This window comes from Columba livia, chromosome 2, assembly GCF_036013475.1.
Source record: "Columba livia isolate bColLiv1 breed racing homer chromosome 2, bColLiv1.pat.W.v2, whole genome shotgun sequence".
NCBI lineage: Eukaryota > Metazoa > Chordata > Aves > Columbiformes > Columbidae > Columba > Columba livia.
Window position 1 is genome coordinate 684,308 of NC_088603.1, and position 15,970 is coordinate 700,277.

Consider the following 15,970-nt stretch of genomic DNA (forward strand, 5'->3'; position numbering starts at 1 on the left):
CCTGTGAATTTTCCAGCCTCTTTGGCAGAAAAATGCAGCACACGACCCGGTCTGTGTGTTCGGTGTTTGTGGCAGCGCCGGCACTGCCTCCTGTGTGTGCCGCGTGTCCCGGCAGCGCCATGGCGCTGGGCAGGGAGGGCAGGGGGACGGCGGGTGTGACACCCAGACACGTCCCTGCTGCTGCCCTGGGAAGGTGGATGTGACACGGGACAATGTCCCTCCTGCCGCCCCGGGAAGGGGGATGTGACACGGGACAACGTCCCTCCTGCCGCCCCGGGAAGGGGGATGTGACATGGGACAACATCCCTCCTGCTGCCCCGGGAAGGTGGATGTGACACGGGACAACGTCCCTCCTGCTGCCCCGGGAAGGTGGATGTGACATGGGACAACGTCCCTCCTGCTGCCCCGGGAAGGGGGATGTGACACGGGACAATGTCCCTCCTGCTGCCCCGGGAAGGTGGATGTGACACGGGACAACGTCCCTCCTGCTGCCCCGGGAAGGTGGATGTGACACGGGACAATGTCCCTCCTGCCGCCCCGGGAAGGGGGATGTGACACGGGACAATGTCCCTCCTGCTGCCCCGGGAAGGTGCAGTTCCAGCTCATGGATTCACCGGGGCTGCAGTTTCACCCCATGGATGCACCGGGGCTGCAGATCCAGCCTGTGGATGCACCGGGGCCACGGTTCCCTGTTGTAGGAAACAATTATTTTGCAAATACAATAGGCTCAGGCAGGATCTCTCAGCAGAGCAATTATTTTAATAACGATATTGCAACACCGGGTGTTCTACCTAGAGGTCGGCACACACAATAGGGCAAAAAGCCCCTGCTTATATCCCCCAAATTCCCTCCCCGGCTCCCCGGGGGTTGGTTCTGCAGGTTTACAGACCGCCCCACCTGCCTCAGTTCACATATTTCATTCATCTAATTGGAACAATACCCCTCCCGCTATCAATCTGCTTCAAATCTGTGTTCCTGGCTCTTGGGCCGCCCTTCCCCCTCCATTCACCTGTAAATACAGGAGTCAGTTTGCATTCCGGGATTAGTGTGAAAGGACTTTGTTTTACATTAAGGATTCATAGTCTGATGTCTCTGGTCCTTCCCCCCCGACCCCCGCTGGGCTCAGGCTCCTTAGTTCTGTGAAAACAACATTCCTTCCTTAAGTGTCCTTACACCTGTGGGGCTGCAGCTCGGGCCATGGATGCACCGGGGCCGCGTCTCCAGCCCATGGATGCACCGGGGCTGCGGTTCCAGCCTGTGGATGCACCGGGGCCAGGGTTCCAGCTCAGGGCTGCCGTTCCAGCCCATGGATTTACCGGGGCCACGGTTCCAGCCCGTGGATGCACCGGGGCGGCGGTTCCAGCCCAGGACGTGTCCCTGTGCCCTGTGCTGGCGGCTCTGGGGGCTGCAGGCTGCAGGGAGCAGGTCCCCGTGCCAGGAAGAGCCCTCCCTGGCACCTGTCGCTCTGTGCTGGGGTGATCTCGGCACCGGGGGGTTCGCAGTGTCCCCATCCGCTGGGGTCCCCCCGGCTCCTCTTGTCCCTGCGGGTGTTGACCCTCGCCCCTTCGGCCCGGCTGCGGAGGGACAGGTTTGCCGTGGGGTTCGGTTATGTGGGGAGCCAAACGCCTGAACCAAGGGAAGGTGTGGGGCGATGTGCCTCGCCATTTGTTGGGCATATAATCCATCCTGGTAACCTGCTCTCGAGAGACTTGTTCTGTCCAGACAGAAAGAAAACCATTGGAAATAATGTGGAATCGACCCTGACGGGGGAAAGCAAACCGCCTGGCCTCGGGTTGATCCTCATTGGCATTATATTCATAATAAGCAAACAGAGAGAGCTGCCAAACAGTGGCTGGAAGTCTGATAAATTTGATGAGAGCTCTTGAGGAGGGAAGAGCAGGTTGAGCTGAAGTGCAGGGACGTGGCAGCGGGCTCAGCAGGAGGAGCCCGCGGGCGGGAGAGAACGGGGATGAAACCCAGCGGAGGATTCGGGTGAGGTCGGGGGCAGGAGGGAAAGAATAGGGGAAAATAGGGAAAGGGAATAGGGGAAAATGGGGAAAGGGAACGGTGGTGGTGTGGAAATCTGGGACATTCCCAATGGGAACGCAAGGAAGGAAAATAACTGCCCCAAGGGAACCGTTCCCAACGAGTGGAGGAGGGAAACGGATGGGTTTTTGGGAATCCGAGGAATCCGAGGCGCTGAGAACGTTTGGGATGTGGATTGTTTAAACCCCAAAGGGCAGATCACTGGTGAAGGGGGAGGTTGTGGAGTCTTCAGGAGATACGAGAGCTCCCCGCTCCCTTTCACGCTTTACCCGGAGGGATCTGAGAGGACAGACGGTGGCACTGGGGTTCAGCCATGGCGGGGCTGGGTTTATCCATCGGAGCACGGAGGATGCCCAGCACAGCAATGAAACACCCGGCTGGCACCGCTGGCGCTCGTGCGGCACCAGAACAGCAGGATTTATTTGTGTCGGTGACACCATCAAAGCTCAAGACATTTGTCTTGACACCCAACAAAATGTTTGTCACTTTGAAACATCCCAGAACGGCCCCTGGAACTGCCCTTGTGTGTATGGGCATGGGCTGTGTGTGTGGGAATCCCGATCGCTGTAGGAAGAGATAGCCACAGTGTTTGTAACCTCACTAGATCGTGATTTGAGTTATTCAGCCCAGTTATATCTGAAGTTCTGCTGCCGCCCCCATGGAGTGAATTCTGCGTCAGTCGGGACGCAGTTACACCACCACGATTTGTACCGAGACAATGTCCGAAACAAGGGACAAAAACCATAATCACTGTTCATCACCATGTGGAGGAAATAGCTGGTGTCACGGGCAGGGTGCAGGATGAGAACAAACCCAACTCCTTGAGTTGTGTGGGATGTGTTAAGCAGGGATGCTTGGTAAGAACTGTTACAGAACCTTTATCCAGCTAACTTTTAAATGGTATTCTCTTTTCGCTGTGTCCTGTTTCAGCATCAGTCGCCAAACCAACCCAGCACGAGCCGCCAGGAGCGCTGGAGCTGCAGTTTGTCCTGAGTTCATCTTAACCTGCCGATGGGGCCCTAAAGACCAGGAGGCACAGAGGACGCCGTCAGCAGGACCAGGAGCCACAGAGGACGCCGTCAGCAGGGGCTGCAGACCAGCAAGGTGAGAGCTGTAAAACGGTGCCTGGAAGATGGAGAATCTGGTAAGAAACAAGCACCAAACCCAGAATTTGCACGGACCAAAGGGAACGTGAAGGGCGGGTGCACAGACTGGGAGGGGTGAAAAGCCCAAACCTCTCTTGTCCGGGGTTCCTCCCCCTGGAGTTGCCACTGCGGCGCTTGCTTTGCTGAACCTTCCCGTCTTTTGTTTTATCTTTTGATTAAATTGTTTTTAAAGCACAGATGTCTGAGACTGTGCTGCGGGACACCTGGGGTCATGAGCATGCATTTAATGCTCATTCCCTTCCAGTACGTGCCGGTGGATGCTCATTGTGTCCCGGTACGTGCCGGTGGTGCTCATTGCCGGCACCCCTGCCCAGCACCCGTCCCAGCTGCCAGCGCTGCGGCTGGGCAGGATTTTCCAGGGAGCGCTGGCGAGGGTCCCTCCCTGGGGGCAGATGCACCCACCGCGGGGCCCAAACCTCCTCTGCCCGGCCAAGTTCCCACCTGCATCTCCCCCAGATTTGGGGTGTCCCCCCCTCAGACGTGAAGTCGCCCCCGGTTCCTCTCCCCGGGGGATCTCGGGGCAGGGGCTGACAGTGAAGCCGGACCCTGGTGTGACACCGGCAGCGAACCAGCGAGGCCGGGTGCTCCGGGAGCCAGGGCCGCGGGGGGTCGCTTGGAGCGGCCCCGGGGCCGCAGCCGCCGCCAGCGCAGGCATGAGCGGCGGCAGAGTCCTCGGCACGGGACCCACTGGATCCCCGCGGCTGCGGGCAGGTCCCCGTTGTCACACGGGACAGCTGGGGACACTGTCAGCGCACCCAGGCCGTGCCCGGGGGGGACCCGGCCAAACGCGGGTCAGAGCGTTGTGGGGGCAGGAGGGGCAGCGGGTCCCGGGGACACGGACCTCGCCTGAGCGAGGGGTCCGGCTGGAGAGGCCCCGGTCGGGCTCGGGCCCCTCTGTCCCCCAGGTCACCAGGAGCTGCTGCTCACCCGGGGCTCACCGAGTGTCCCCGGACCGGCCCCGCTCCTCCCAGGGCTGCTGCCCCCACGCCGGTCCAGCCGGTCACGGGTGCTTCCCTGCGGCCGATGCCCGCGGAGCGCGGCTGCCGGTGCCCGCTGCTGGCGCTCCCCGGTGCTGCCCCGCCAGGGGCTCCGACGGGGCTCCCGTCACCGGTGCCGGTGCTGCCGGTGCTCCCGGATCCCGGCTCTGCCCGGGCCGATGCTCCCGGTCCTGCCGGCGCCCGGTGCTGCCGCTGCCCGATGCTCCCGCTCCCCGGTGCCGCCCGTTCCCGTTCCCGCCCGCCCGCTGCCGTCCCGCCCCCGCCGGCGCCTTCCGGCCCCGCCCCGGTCGTGGCTCCGCCGGCGCCATCGCGCCGCTCCGTGCCGGGGCCTCCGCCACCGCCGCCGGCCCCGGGCAGAGATGCAGCAGGTGAGGCCGAACGGGCTCCCCCGGGACCAGCCGGGGGCGGCGGGGCCGGGCGGGGGTTCGCGGTCCCTGCCCCGATCCCGATCCCGATCCCGGTCCCTGTCCCAGCCCGGTCCCTGCGGCAGCTCCCCCGCTGCCCCTCCGGTTCCTCCCGGGCTGCTCCTCCGGGTCCGCGGCTCGGCCGTGGCTCTGGCTGCCCGTGTGCCCCGGCAGCCCGCGGTACGGCCGGGAGGAGCGGGGGCTGCGTGTGCCCCCGGGGGCCGCCGCATCTCCCGCCCCTCCGGTGCCCGGTGGCCCAGCCCGGCGGGTCGGACAGAGGGTTTCCCCGTTTCTGGCGGGTGCTGAGCCGGTGGCCAAACGGGGCTGGATGCGGCCCCAACGCCCTGGTTGTGCTCAGCGCGGGGGGGCGGCCGGGCGGGCATGGCCCCTGCCTGGGCACAGGGACAACCGGGGCCCCGCTCTCCCGGGACCGTCCCGGCAGCCCCGGCCGCCCTGTGCCCAGCCAGGGGGCTGAGCAGGATGGGGACAACTCGGGAACGGTGGCGTGCTGCAGCTCCGCGTGGCCCCGGGGAGAGGGGGTGACCATGCCAGCCCCCTGCCGGTCCCCAGGTCCCCGCAGCCCCGCTCTGTTTCTCAGGATGTGGTGACCTTCAAGGATGTGGCCATCTACTTCTCCCCCGAGGAGTGGGTCCGGCTGTCGGCGGGGCAGCGGGAGCTCTACCAGGAGGTGATGCTGGACAACTACGAGTTGGTCACCAGCCTGGGTAAGGACTCGCCTCTGGGGGGCCTGGGCAGGAGCCGGGGGGCCGGAGGCTCAGCCGGGGGTCTGCAGCCCCCGCTGCCATGGCCGGGGTTGTCACCGGCAGCTCCCCAGGGTGCGGGAGGTGTCAGCCTCCTGACCCTGCTGTCCCCACAGCGCCTGATCATGTCCCCATGGCCCCTGGTGACAGTGACGCTCCCTGGGCACACTGAGGTGTCTCTCTCCTGCACAGATCGCGAGTCCAAGCTCCTCTACAAAATGGATCCCGAGGAGGAGTCGTGCGAGGGCGTCCCCTACAGCAGTGCCGACAGCGGAGCTCCGGACAGCTCCAGCACCTGTGAGTGACCGTGGGGGCACCGGGCTGGGGAATCGGGGCTGATTTAGTGAGTCACAGGCAGAAGCCCCGAGCGCAGCACGAGGGGGCTGGTCACAGCCAGACCCCCCCGATGAGCTCCTGTCTGACATCCCGCCGGGGGTTTGGGTGTCCCACCCTGCCCAGTTGTCCCATGGGTGTCGCAGGGGTGGGGGGGAGGCTGTGGGTGCAGGGATTGTCACAGGTCTGTGCTGGTGGTGCCCCCCCCCGGGACACCCCCCGCCATGGCTGCCCCTTGTTCCCAACAGCTGCCTGCGGCGGGACTCCTGGCCAGGACCCATCAGAGTTTGAGGACCAAGGACGCTGCGTCCTGCCTGCGTCACCAGCCGGAGCGGCCGAGGAGTCGGGGTACCCGCTGCTCTGCTCCCGCTGGTGTGACATGGGGCTGGGGGCCTGGGCCAGGGACGCCCCCCGCCAGCTGCCGGGCTGGGAGCGGGAGGAGCGGCCCCTGGAGGTGTCGGGGGGCCGGGGGCTGCTCACCTGCTGCACCTCCAGGCAGAGCTTCGAGGACGAGGCCAAGCTGAGCGCGCACCAGCACGAACACGCGCGCCTGGCGCCCTCCCACCAGTGCGGCGCCTGCGGGAAGGCGTTCCGGCACCACCGCAACCTCCTGACGCACAAGAAGCACCGGGGCTGGCGCCGGCACACGTGCACGGAGTGCGCCAGGACCTTCTGCCTGCGGGGGGACCTGCTGCGGCACCGGGCCAGCCACGGCGGCGAGGGCCGGCACACCTGCGCGCTCTGCGGCGACAGCTTCCACCACAAGCGTGACCTGCAGGCGCACGGCAAGGAGCACGCCGGCCGCGCGCACCACCAGTGCCCCGAGTGCCAGAAGCGCTTCGAGGACGAGGCCAGCCTGAGCCGGCACCGCGCCACCCACTGCGAGGAGCGGCCCTTCCTCTGCGGGCGCTGCGGGCGCAGCTTCAGCTGGCGGGAGAGCCTGGTCATCCACCAGCGCAGCCACGCGCAGGAGCGCGCCCACACCTGCCCCGACTGCGGCCGCAGCTTCAGCCGCAGCAGCAACCTGCTGGTGCACCAGCGCGTGCACACGGGCGAGAGGCCCTTCGCCTGCGCCCAGTGCGACAAGACCTTCGGCAACAAGGCCAACCTCATCACGCACAAGAAGCTGCACCGGCGCTGCAGGACCTTCACCTGCGCGCAGTGCCGCCTGAGCTTCGGCTCCCGCAGCAAACTGCGGCTGCACCTGCGGGCGCACCGCGACGGGGACGTGGGGACCCTTGGGGCAGGGGACACTGGGGGGGGGCTGCCAGCAGTAGCTGTGGCTGCTCTGGCCGGGGTTTAACCCGTGCGGAGGGCCCTGGGGGGCTGCAGCGGGGCAGGAGGGACCGGTGCCCCTGCAGGACATTTTCTGCCTCCTCCCCGCGGTTTCATGCAGGGCACGTCCAGGACCTGTGAGCCCCACACTCCGCACCCCTCAGACCCCAGAAAACCCTTCCCGATCCCCCAGCGCCCTGCCCCGCTGCGGGGGCTCCTTGTTGTCTGTATTTAAAGCCAGAACTGAGCACTGCAGCGTGGGGTCTGGACTCGCAGCCGGGCGGGAGGCCCCGTCTGCAGCTGCCGTGGGTTGCAGCCCCTCAGCCCTGCCCAGATTTTGGGCCTCGGTCTTCCCCTTGGGGGCTGCCAGGGGGCTCTGTGGGATGAGCAGCACCCAGGACGCTCACCCAACCCACTCCCCTGGGTGTAGTGGATGCTGCTAGGCACTGGCTTGGTGAAACGGGGGCGGTGGGTGGCCCCATCCCTGCCCTTCAGCCATTTCCCACCTCTCCCAGCCTGGGCTGCGCTCCGGTGAGACCGCCCGGTGCTGCGGGGCTGTGAGCCTGGGGCCACGGGGTGCCCCGAACCGGGGGTGCAGAGCTGGAGAGCTGGGACCCTGGGGTGCACAGAGTGGCCGTGTGCCCAACCGGTGGGACCCCCGGTCTGAGTGCATCCCCCACCCCACAGAGCACCCCGGGCTGGTGGCTGCCCCGGCGCTGCCCAGGGCTGCTGACCCCGATGGGTGTTGGAGGGACGGGGCAGCTCCCAGGAGGCCTTTGCCTGCTCTGGGCTGGTCCCCGCTTCTCCCAGCACCACATCCCGCACTCTTGCCTCCCGGCTCAGCCCCCCTGGCCGAAGCTGTCCCCAGGTGAGGCTGTCCCAGCCCCGCCGTCGGGTGCGTGACAAGCAGCTGGCATGTCCCCCTCCTGCCCCTCTGCCCTCTCTGGCACCCAGACCCGGCACCCCGGGAGCCCGCACCCCTTCTCCAGCCGCTGCACAACATCCATGTCCCCACGTCCCCGGGATACTGGTGCATCCCGGAGGACACCAGAGCATCCCGGGGTGGGGGACACGGGAGCATCCCGGGGGGCACCGGGACATTCTGAAGGACATCGGAGCATCCCGGAGGACAGCGGCACATCCCGGAGGTCACCGGGGCACCCCGGGACACGGGCCCGGCCGGACTACAGCTCCCGGCAGCCCGTGGGCTGAGCCCTTTGTCTGCCGCGCCCCGTGCACCGCCCCCCGCTCCGCTCTGCGCTCGGCGGCCATCGGCGGCGGTGGCCCGGCCGCCGCCCCTCTGAGCGCCGCCGGTGAGCGGGGGCACCGGGACGGGGACATCGGGACGGGGGGAGACACCGGGACAGGCGGGAGAACCGGGACGGGGGCACCGAGACAGGCGGGGGGCACCGGGAACGAGGACACCAGGAGGGGGAGCACAGCGGGGACAGCCCGGGGGGATATATCGGGAGCTGGGGGACACCGTGCGGGGCGGGCTGGGGTCACCGTGCGGGGCGGGGCGGGGACACCGTGCGGGGCGGGCTGGGGACACCGGGCGGGGCGGGCTGGGGACACCGGGCGGGGCTGCCCGTCCCCGTCCCCTGGTGGGTGCGGGACTGGGACGCTGCTGGGGCTGGTGCTGCGGGGCCGAGCACCCCCACAGCTCCAGCGGTCCCAGCAGCCGCGCTGGTTCTGGGGCTGCCGCTGCTGGCCGGGCTGGGGAGGGGGCGCTCAGCCGGGGCGCCGGGCAGGTGGGGGCTCGGGGGGTGCAGCCCCCCACGCGGGGGGTCGGGGGGCCGGCACCCCAGGGAAGGGGGATCTTCTGGCACTGCTGGGGACAGCGCGAGGGACGGGGCCCCGTGTTCCCGTGGGAAGGGTGAGGGGTGTATGCGCACCCCGTGCTCTGGCACCTACTGAGCACCCCCAGCCCCGCCGTGCCAACACGGGGCCGGACCCCGCAGCTCATCACAAACCGGGCGGTTTTCTGCAGGGTGCTGGTGGGGACACGTGCGGGACCCAGAGCCAGGGACGTTCATCTTGTTCTCGCAGTGCCTGCCCCGAGCCCTAGAAAACCCACCAAATAAACCAGAGTGACACCGGCTGTTGTGTGGCTGGAAAGTCCAGGGCTGTATTCGATGAAGTGGATTTTGTTTAACGAGACGTTCGGCTCTGGTGTGGGCTGAGCCCCGGTGTGAACCGACACTTCCAACAGCAGCCATGCGGCACCGGCCCTTTGCCGAGCCCCCGGCAGCTCTGCCGTGGCCTCAGACCGCGGGACCTGCTGCCCGTGCTTTGGAAAGGGTGCGGGCAGGGGCACGCAGTGACCCAGGGCAGGTGGTGACCCCGCTGCACCCCGGGGTCCCGGCCCGGGCAGGGGGCTGTGCCATAGGTGCAGATGGGCTTTGGGGTGCTGTGGTTTGTCTTCCCCGGGGCCTCAATGGGATGAGTGTTACAGGTCTGTGGTTTCAGGGGTGCAGATAAGGTGGAAGCTGTGCCAGCTTCTGCCCTAGTGCATCCGAAATTCCCTGTCCATGGGCCAGAGCGGGATGGGGCTGGCCGTGCCCCCGCACATGACTGGCAGCGCCGGTGCTGCTGGTGGCTTTGGCACGGTGCTCGCGTGCCTCTGGCGTGGCAGCCGGCGGCGTGGGGGCTGCGTGTCCCAAGGGCCGCGTGTGCCAGGGGGCTGGAGACAAGTGGCCGGTGCTGGGGATGCCACCGGTCCCCCAGCAGCACTTTCTGCAGGGAGCGAGTGGAGCATTGCTGAGCTGATGCCCGAATTGTCCCAGGGTTAATCCCCATTGTGTGGGACGCGGGTCCCAGGCCCAGGCAGAGGAACCTCATCCCACAGACGGGGAACTTTCTCACCCTCACCCCTTTCTGCACCACTTTCATTCTCAATCTCTGTTTCTCAGAGGTTTGTCATTGCTCATACCCACCCTCCGCTGCCACCACTGCCTCCAGTGCCACCACTGCCACCGCTGCCTCCGTGACCGCCGCTGCCTCTACGGCTGCTGGGCTGGACAGAGTGTCTGGGGACAGCGATTTAGGTGACAGCAGTGTGACCTGGCACTGGTCCCTTGCCACCCCGTGCCGTGTTGCCCCTGTGTTGTTCCCCTCAGCCCCACTGCTGGCAGCAGCTCCGTGGGGTGGCTGTGGGGCGACGGGGTGTGGGGAAGTGGGGATTGGCACAGTCCGACGTGCTGGGGCAGGGGGCCGGTGGCAGGTGACCCCGGAGCAGCCGCTGTCACCAGGGACGGCTGGAGGAGACTTTCCCATCCCTCATACAGGTTCTTCTGGAGGGACCCCCGGGACCCCCGAGGATGGAGAGCGAGGAGAAGCCGTTTGGGGGGGATCCCCAGGACATTGGGCCTGGGGGGACGCCTGACACCGGTGGCACAGGTGAGGCTTCAGAAAGCTCACGTGGGGTCCTGGCTGCCCTGGCACCATGGGGGTGTCACAGGACCCACCCTGGGACCCTAGAGCTGAGCCACTGTGTCCCGTGGAGCTGAGCAGGGTGCTGGTGTGGGGCTGCTGTGCCAGTGCCACACCAGGGCGGCTTCAGTTGGGTGCGGGTCCTCGTTGGGCACCGGGGCAGGACGCGCGGGTGCTGCCTGCGGCTGGGGGGCTCTGTGCCTTAATCCCCTGGTTTCCCTCCACAGTATCTGCGTGGGCGGGTTCGTGTCCCCATGCCCGGCGCAGGGCTGCGGTGGCACCGCGTGCAGCCGCCGGTGACACGGGGCTGCCCCGGAGCCCCAGAGCAGCTTCGCCTTCCTCTTCTTCCTCAGGAAAGGGCTGTGCTGGCGTGAAGTGCGAGATCGTGGTGAAAACAGAGCCGGAGGATGAGTCCTACATTGGGTGTCCCCAGGGCCTGGATGCCACCATTGCCGGTGTCCCCAGCAGCCCGAGCACTGGTGAGCAGCATGGGCACTGGGGGGACTGGGAGCTCGATGGGACCCGCAGCCCGCGGGGGTCGAGCCCCCTGTCCTGTACGGACTGTCGGGGTGACGTCCTGTACCGACTGCTGCGGGTGGTGCCTCTGTGGGGATGTGGGACACCCGTGGCACTGGGGAGCTGTATGGGGACAGGGAGCGCCCAGCGCTGTTTGGTGACCAGGAATTCCTGTCTGGAGGAAAAGCAGCTGTTCCTTTCCTCACATAATGAATGTTTAATAACTGTGGGTGTTTCAGAGCCCCCGACTCGGGGCAGGGGGACACCCCCGTGTTCCCTTGGGGGCTGGGGTCCCTGCCCAGGGGCTGCAGGAGCTCCCAGACCCGGGGTCAGGCGCAGTGAGCGGAGCCGGCGCCGGTGCCGGTGTCAGCATGGGCAGAGCTGGGGACGTCCCTGAGCCCGGTCCATCCGGCCGGACACACGGGCCGTCCCTTCCCTCCCGCAGGCACCAAGGCGGAGGTCGGGGTTAAACGCGAGCCTGAGGACGGGGCGTGCGGCGGTGCCAGCCCCAGCGCCTGGTGGGGGGACGTGCCCCAGCACCCCACAGCCTGTGAGTGCGGCTGGGGACCGGTGGGGAGCGGGAGCGCAGTCGGGGAGCTGGATGTGGGGGTGTCGGGTGTGGCGTGGGATGCTGCCCTGGCAGAGGGCACCGGCCAGGGGGTGGTGTGGCGGAGCCACCCCCCTGACCCCTGGGTGGGCACCCCACCATCCCTGGGCACCCACAGTGCTGGGGGGCTGAGGGACCCGGGGGTTCAGCTGGAGAACAGGAGCTGAGGGGAGACAGGGACACAAAGAAACGGCCTCAAGTTGCCCAGGGGAGGTTGAGGTTGGATCTGGGAACAGTTTCTTCCCCAAAGGGCTGTGGGGCATTGGAACAGGCTGCCCAGGGCAGTGCTGGAGTCACCATCCCTGGAGGGCTGGACAGACGGACATGAGGTTCTCAGGACATGGGGCAGTGCTGGGGTGGGGAACGTTTGGACTCAATCATCTTGAGGGGCTTTTCTGACCAAAATGATTCTGTGATTCTGTGACACTGTCCTCTGCCACCCGGGGGATGGGGATGCTCTGTGGGACCCCCTGGCCCTGCCTCCCCCCAGCCCCACGCTCTGTGCCTGCAGGCGACACCAAACCCGAGCTCATCGTGAAGGTGGAGCCAGAGGAGGAGTCGTCCATGGGGTGTCCCCACGGTCCGGGTGACCCCGGAGCTCCCGGCCACCACGTTGGCACAGGTGGGTCGGCTGCTGGTCCAGGCAGCCTCAGCAGCCAGAAACCATTGCACCCTTTGCACGAAGGCTCTGAGCACCTCCGGGGGTCCCTGGTGGCGATGCCGTCCCCTGCAGTCCCCTGCCACCGGCTCCAAAACAGACCTCCCGACAGCAAATCCCCCAGGTCTCCGCGTCCATCCTCCTCCTCCTCCCCAGGGAATCCCAGCACCGCGGCTCCCGCTGCCCCTGTGCTGGTGCCACCTGGCCCAGGGGCTCTGGAGGTGCCTCTGGTGGCAGCAAAGGGACCGTTGGGCTGGACGGGGGGGAGTCTCTGCAGTTCTGACCTGGGAGGAGGGATTGCACAGGGCACCTTTGGGTGTGCAGGGACCTGGCGCTGGGCGGGAGGGAGAGGTGGGACCCAACTGGGTGCTGAGGACAGGGTGGCTTCACCCAGCTCCTCCATCACCCAACACTCTGGAACACGTTAACCCAACCATGGCGCTGGTCCTGTGGGGGAATGGGTTGGGGGTCTGCACTGTGTCCATGGGCCCAGCGCCTGGGAACTGTGCTGACAGCGTCCCGAGAGGGAGTGGGGCTGCGGGGGCGAACGCAGCTATGGGGGGTGAACACAGCTATGAGGGGGTGATCGCAGCTATGAGGGGGCGCACGTGCCGTGGGGGTGTCCCCGAGGGCTCTGGAGTTGCGGCAGGTGACGCAGGGCTCTCCTTCCCTCGGCAGGTGGCGATGGTGCACGGTGTCCCAAGGAGGAGCCAGAGGAGCTGAAAGCGGAGGCGGCTGAGCTGGCGCCGGGGCCGGGGGATGCCCTGGGGGGGTCCCGCAGGCCCCGGCCCCACCTCAGCCAGTGGACGGTGCGGCAGACGCAGGGCACCGTGGTTGAGCTCCGGCGCAGCCCGGCAGCGCCCGGGGGTCCGCCGGCCGTCAGTGAACGCCAAGGGCTCTGCCTGCAGACGGGCACAGCTCCGGCGGTGCCGGCGGGCAGCACGGGGCAGACCCCCCCATCTGCACACAGGGCAGACGGCACCGTGACCCCCGGAGCTGAGCCGGCTCGGCGGCCCCGCGGCCACGCGGCCGAGCGTCCATTCACCTGCAGCGAGTGCGGGAAGAGCTTCCAGCACCGGGGGAACCTCATCACCCACCTGCGGGTGCACACGGGCGAGCGGCCCTTCGCCTGCACCGTCTGCAGCAAGAGCTTCAGCCAGAAGGGCGACCTGATGCGGCACCAGCGCATCCACACCGGCGAGAAGCCCTTCGAGTGCACCGTCTGCAGCAAGAGCTTCTGCTCCAAGCAGACCTTCATCCTGCACCAGCGCATCCACACCGGTGAGAAGCCCTTCACCTGCACTGAGTGCGGCAAGAGCTTCAACCGCAAGGCCAACTTCATCACGCACCAGAAGATCCACCGTGGCGAACGCCCCTTCATCTGCGCTGAGTGCGGCAAGGGCTTCTGTGCCAAGAAAACCTTCATCCTCCACCAGAAGATCCACATCGGCGACCGGCCCTTCGGCTGCTCCGAGTGCGGCAAGAGCTTCAGCCGCAACGGTGACCTGACGCGGCACCAGCGCATCCACACCGGGGAGCGCCCCTTCGCCTGCGCCGACTGCGGCAAGAGCTTCAGCCACAACGGCGAGCTGATCAAGCACCAGCGCATCCACACCGGCGAGAAGCCCTTCACCTGCACCGAGTGTGGCAAGAGCTTCAACCGCAAGGGCACCCTCATCACCCACCAGCGCATCCACACCGGCGAGCGCCCCTTTGTCTGCCCCGAGTGCGGCAAGACCTTCAACCTGAAGACCACGCTGATGAAGCACAAGCGCATCCACACAGGTGAGCGGCCCTTCACCTGTCTGGAGTGCGGCAAGAGCTTCAAGTACAAGGGCAACCTCCGGACCCACCACCTCACGCACACGGTGGAGCGGGTCTATCCCTGCACCGAGTGCGGCGAGGTCTTCCGGCACAAGAAGGAGCTGCTGGTGCACCAGGGCGCACACACCGAGGAGAGGATCCTCTCCTGCTACCGGGAGGGAGAGTCCTTCGGCCCCTTCCTCCCCGTGCACCCGCTGCTGGTGTCCCGTGCGCAGCTCCCGCTGGAAGCCTTGTCCCAGTGCAAGTAGAGGGAGAGCCCGGCGTCCCGCCCGTGGCACATGCCTGCAGCTGGAGCCACGGCATGAGGAACAGTTCCATCACTGTAGACCCAGACCTGTCGGGGCCGGTGGTTCCCCGGCTGTCGGACACAGTGGTTCGGTCCCAGTCCCCGGGGAGGGGGCACTGGCCGGGGTGGGAGCGGGAATGCTTGTGGCGGCGCTGGAGGAGCTACCAGCTGCTCATGGGGACATGTGGTCAGGCTGGAAACTTGGGGCTGTGCTCTGGCACCGTTCCCATCCCAGCTCACGGGGGAACTCGTCGTCCCCCACCCGAGGCTCGGCTGTCTCATTTGTGCTTTCAAAACCTTTGAAAAGTGAATTGCAATGGGTAGATGCGAAGATTGGGATCACCTTGTCTGTCCCCAGCACCGGGCTGTCCCCTCAGCGGGATTTCTGTCCCCAGTCTGCTCCCCGACCCCGGTGCCACCCTCCCTGCCGCGGCGGACACGGAACCCCTTGTCTGTGCCGAGGGACCCCCGTTCAGCTGCTGGTTGGAAAGGGGCCATTCTGAAGTGAGTGTTGTCATTTCTCCCTGTCCCACAGTGGATGCTGGACTCGGAGAAGCACCGACAGCTCCCCCAGCACCACACAGACCACCCTGCTGTGGGCGCAGCTGGTGCTGCGGTGCTCCCTGTGGGCTGGCTGACCCCGCTGGGGGCGGCTCAGCACCCCCTGTTGTTCCCCGCAGCCCCCAGCACCGTCACTAAGCCACGTTGGTGGGATCCTTCCCTTCCTGCGCCCGCTGCGTGCCCGGGTTCGTTCCTCCAGCCGGGGTTTCTGCCAGGGGTGTTTCTGCAGGGGCTGTGGAGGTGAGAGGCCCCGGGGGCACCGTGGCCCCCCAGCTCTCTTCTCCGACTTGCCGTGCAGCTCAATGCCACGCTCATGGCTTCCTTGCCTCAGTTTCCCCATGTGTGAAGGGGCGTAAAGCCACTTGCCAAAGCTGCCTGCCAGGGTGGGGGGCGGGTTAACCCCTTCCTGACCGCGTGGAGCCCTGGGGGATGGCAAGTGCTGGGCTGGGGGGGGCTGGTACCGCCGCTGGGGACCAGGGGTGGCTTCAGTGACATGTGGGAATCCCTCCAGTGAGCCCTTGGAATCAGCAGGTGAGCACCACGTGTATTTATATCTCCATTCTTTTCTAATCTAGAAACCAATAAAAAGTGAAAAGCAAACACGAGGGAGCCCGTTGGGCTGGTACAGTTTGGTGTTTGTTACTCCTGCTGGCCCTGGCTCACCGGTCCTCGCCGTGATCAATCGTCTCGCTGCACAGAGGGTGGCGGGAGCCCTGGGAGCTCTATGCCCGCGGGATGTCCCCGGAGCAGGGACACTGCTTGGGGTGACCCCTCCGGGCTGAGAGAGTCCTCACTGCGTCACACACTGTGTAAGTGAACCGGAACAGCGTGCTGGAACTTGGGAATCTCAGCTACATGAAATAAATCACTGGTAGTGCATATACAATCCTTTACATAAACCATCGACCAAGTCTGAGACTAAGTCCAGAACCAGCCACACCAAGACTCCGCCTTTAGTTTAGAGTACAGGGGGATCCTTTCTCAACCTCATGGCCCAGGGGGAGGGTCCCTCTGACGCGTTTATCACGGAATTCCGTGGTGTCGCTGGTTTGTTTCATGAGCCGCGCTCGGCCCGGGCTGGGCAGGGCCAGGTGCTTCGGAAC

At 66.3% G+C, this 15,970-nt stretch overlaps 1 protein-coding gene across 1 annotated transcript; it reads left to right on the plus strand.

The window, feature by feature from the left end:
* Positions 1 to 4,257: 4,257 nt before the first annotated feature.
* LOC102084796 (zinc finger protein 268-like) lies at positions 4,258 to 15,467 on the plus strand. The gene is made up of 9 exons (XM_065055220.1): positions 4,258 to 4,578; positions 5,213 to 5,339; positions 5,568 to 5,672; positions 5,957 to 7,005; positions 10,271 to 10,382; positions 10,769 to 10,894; positions 11,377 to 11,481; positions 12,050 to 12,160; positions 12,875 to 15,467. Exons 1-9 carry the CDS (start codon positions 4,369 to 4,371, stop codon positions 14,266 to 14,268), a joined length of 3,339 nt encoding a protein of 1,112 aa, XP_064911292.1. The 5' UTR covers positions 4,258 to 4,368; the 3' UTR covers positions 14,269 to 15,467.
* The last annotated feature ends 503 nt before the right edge of the window (positions 15,468 to 15,970 follow it).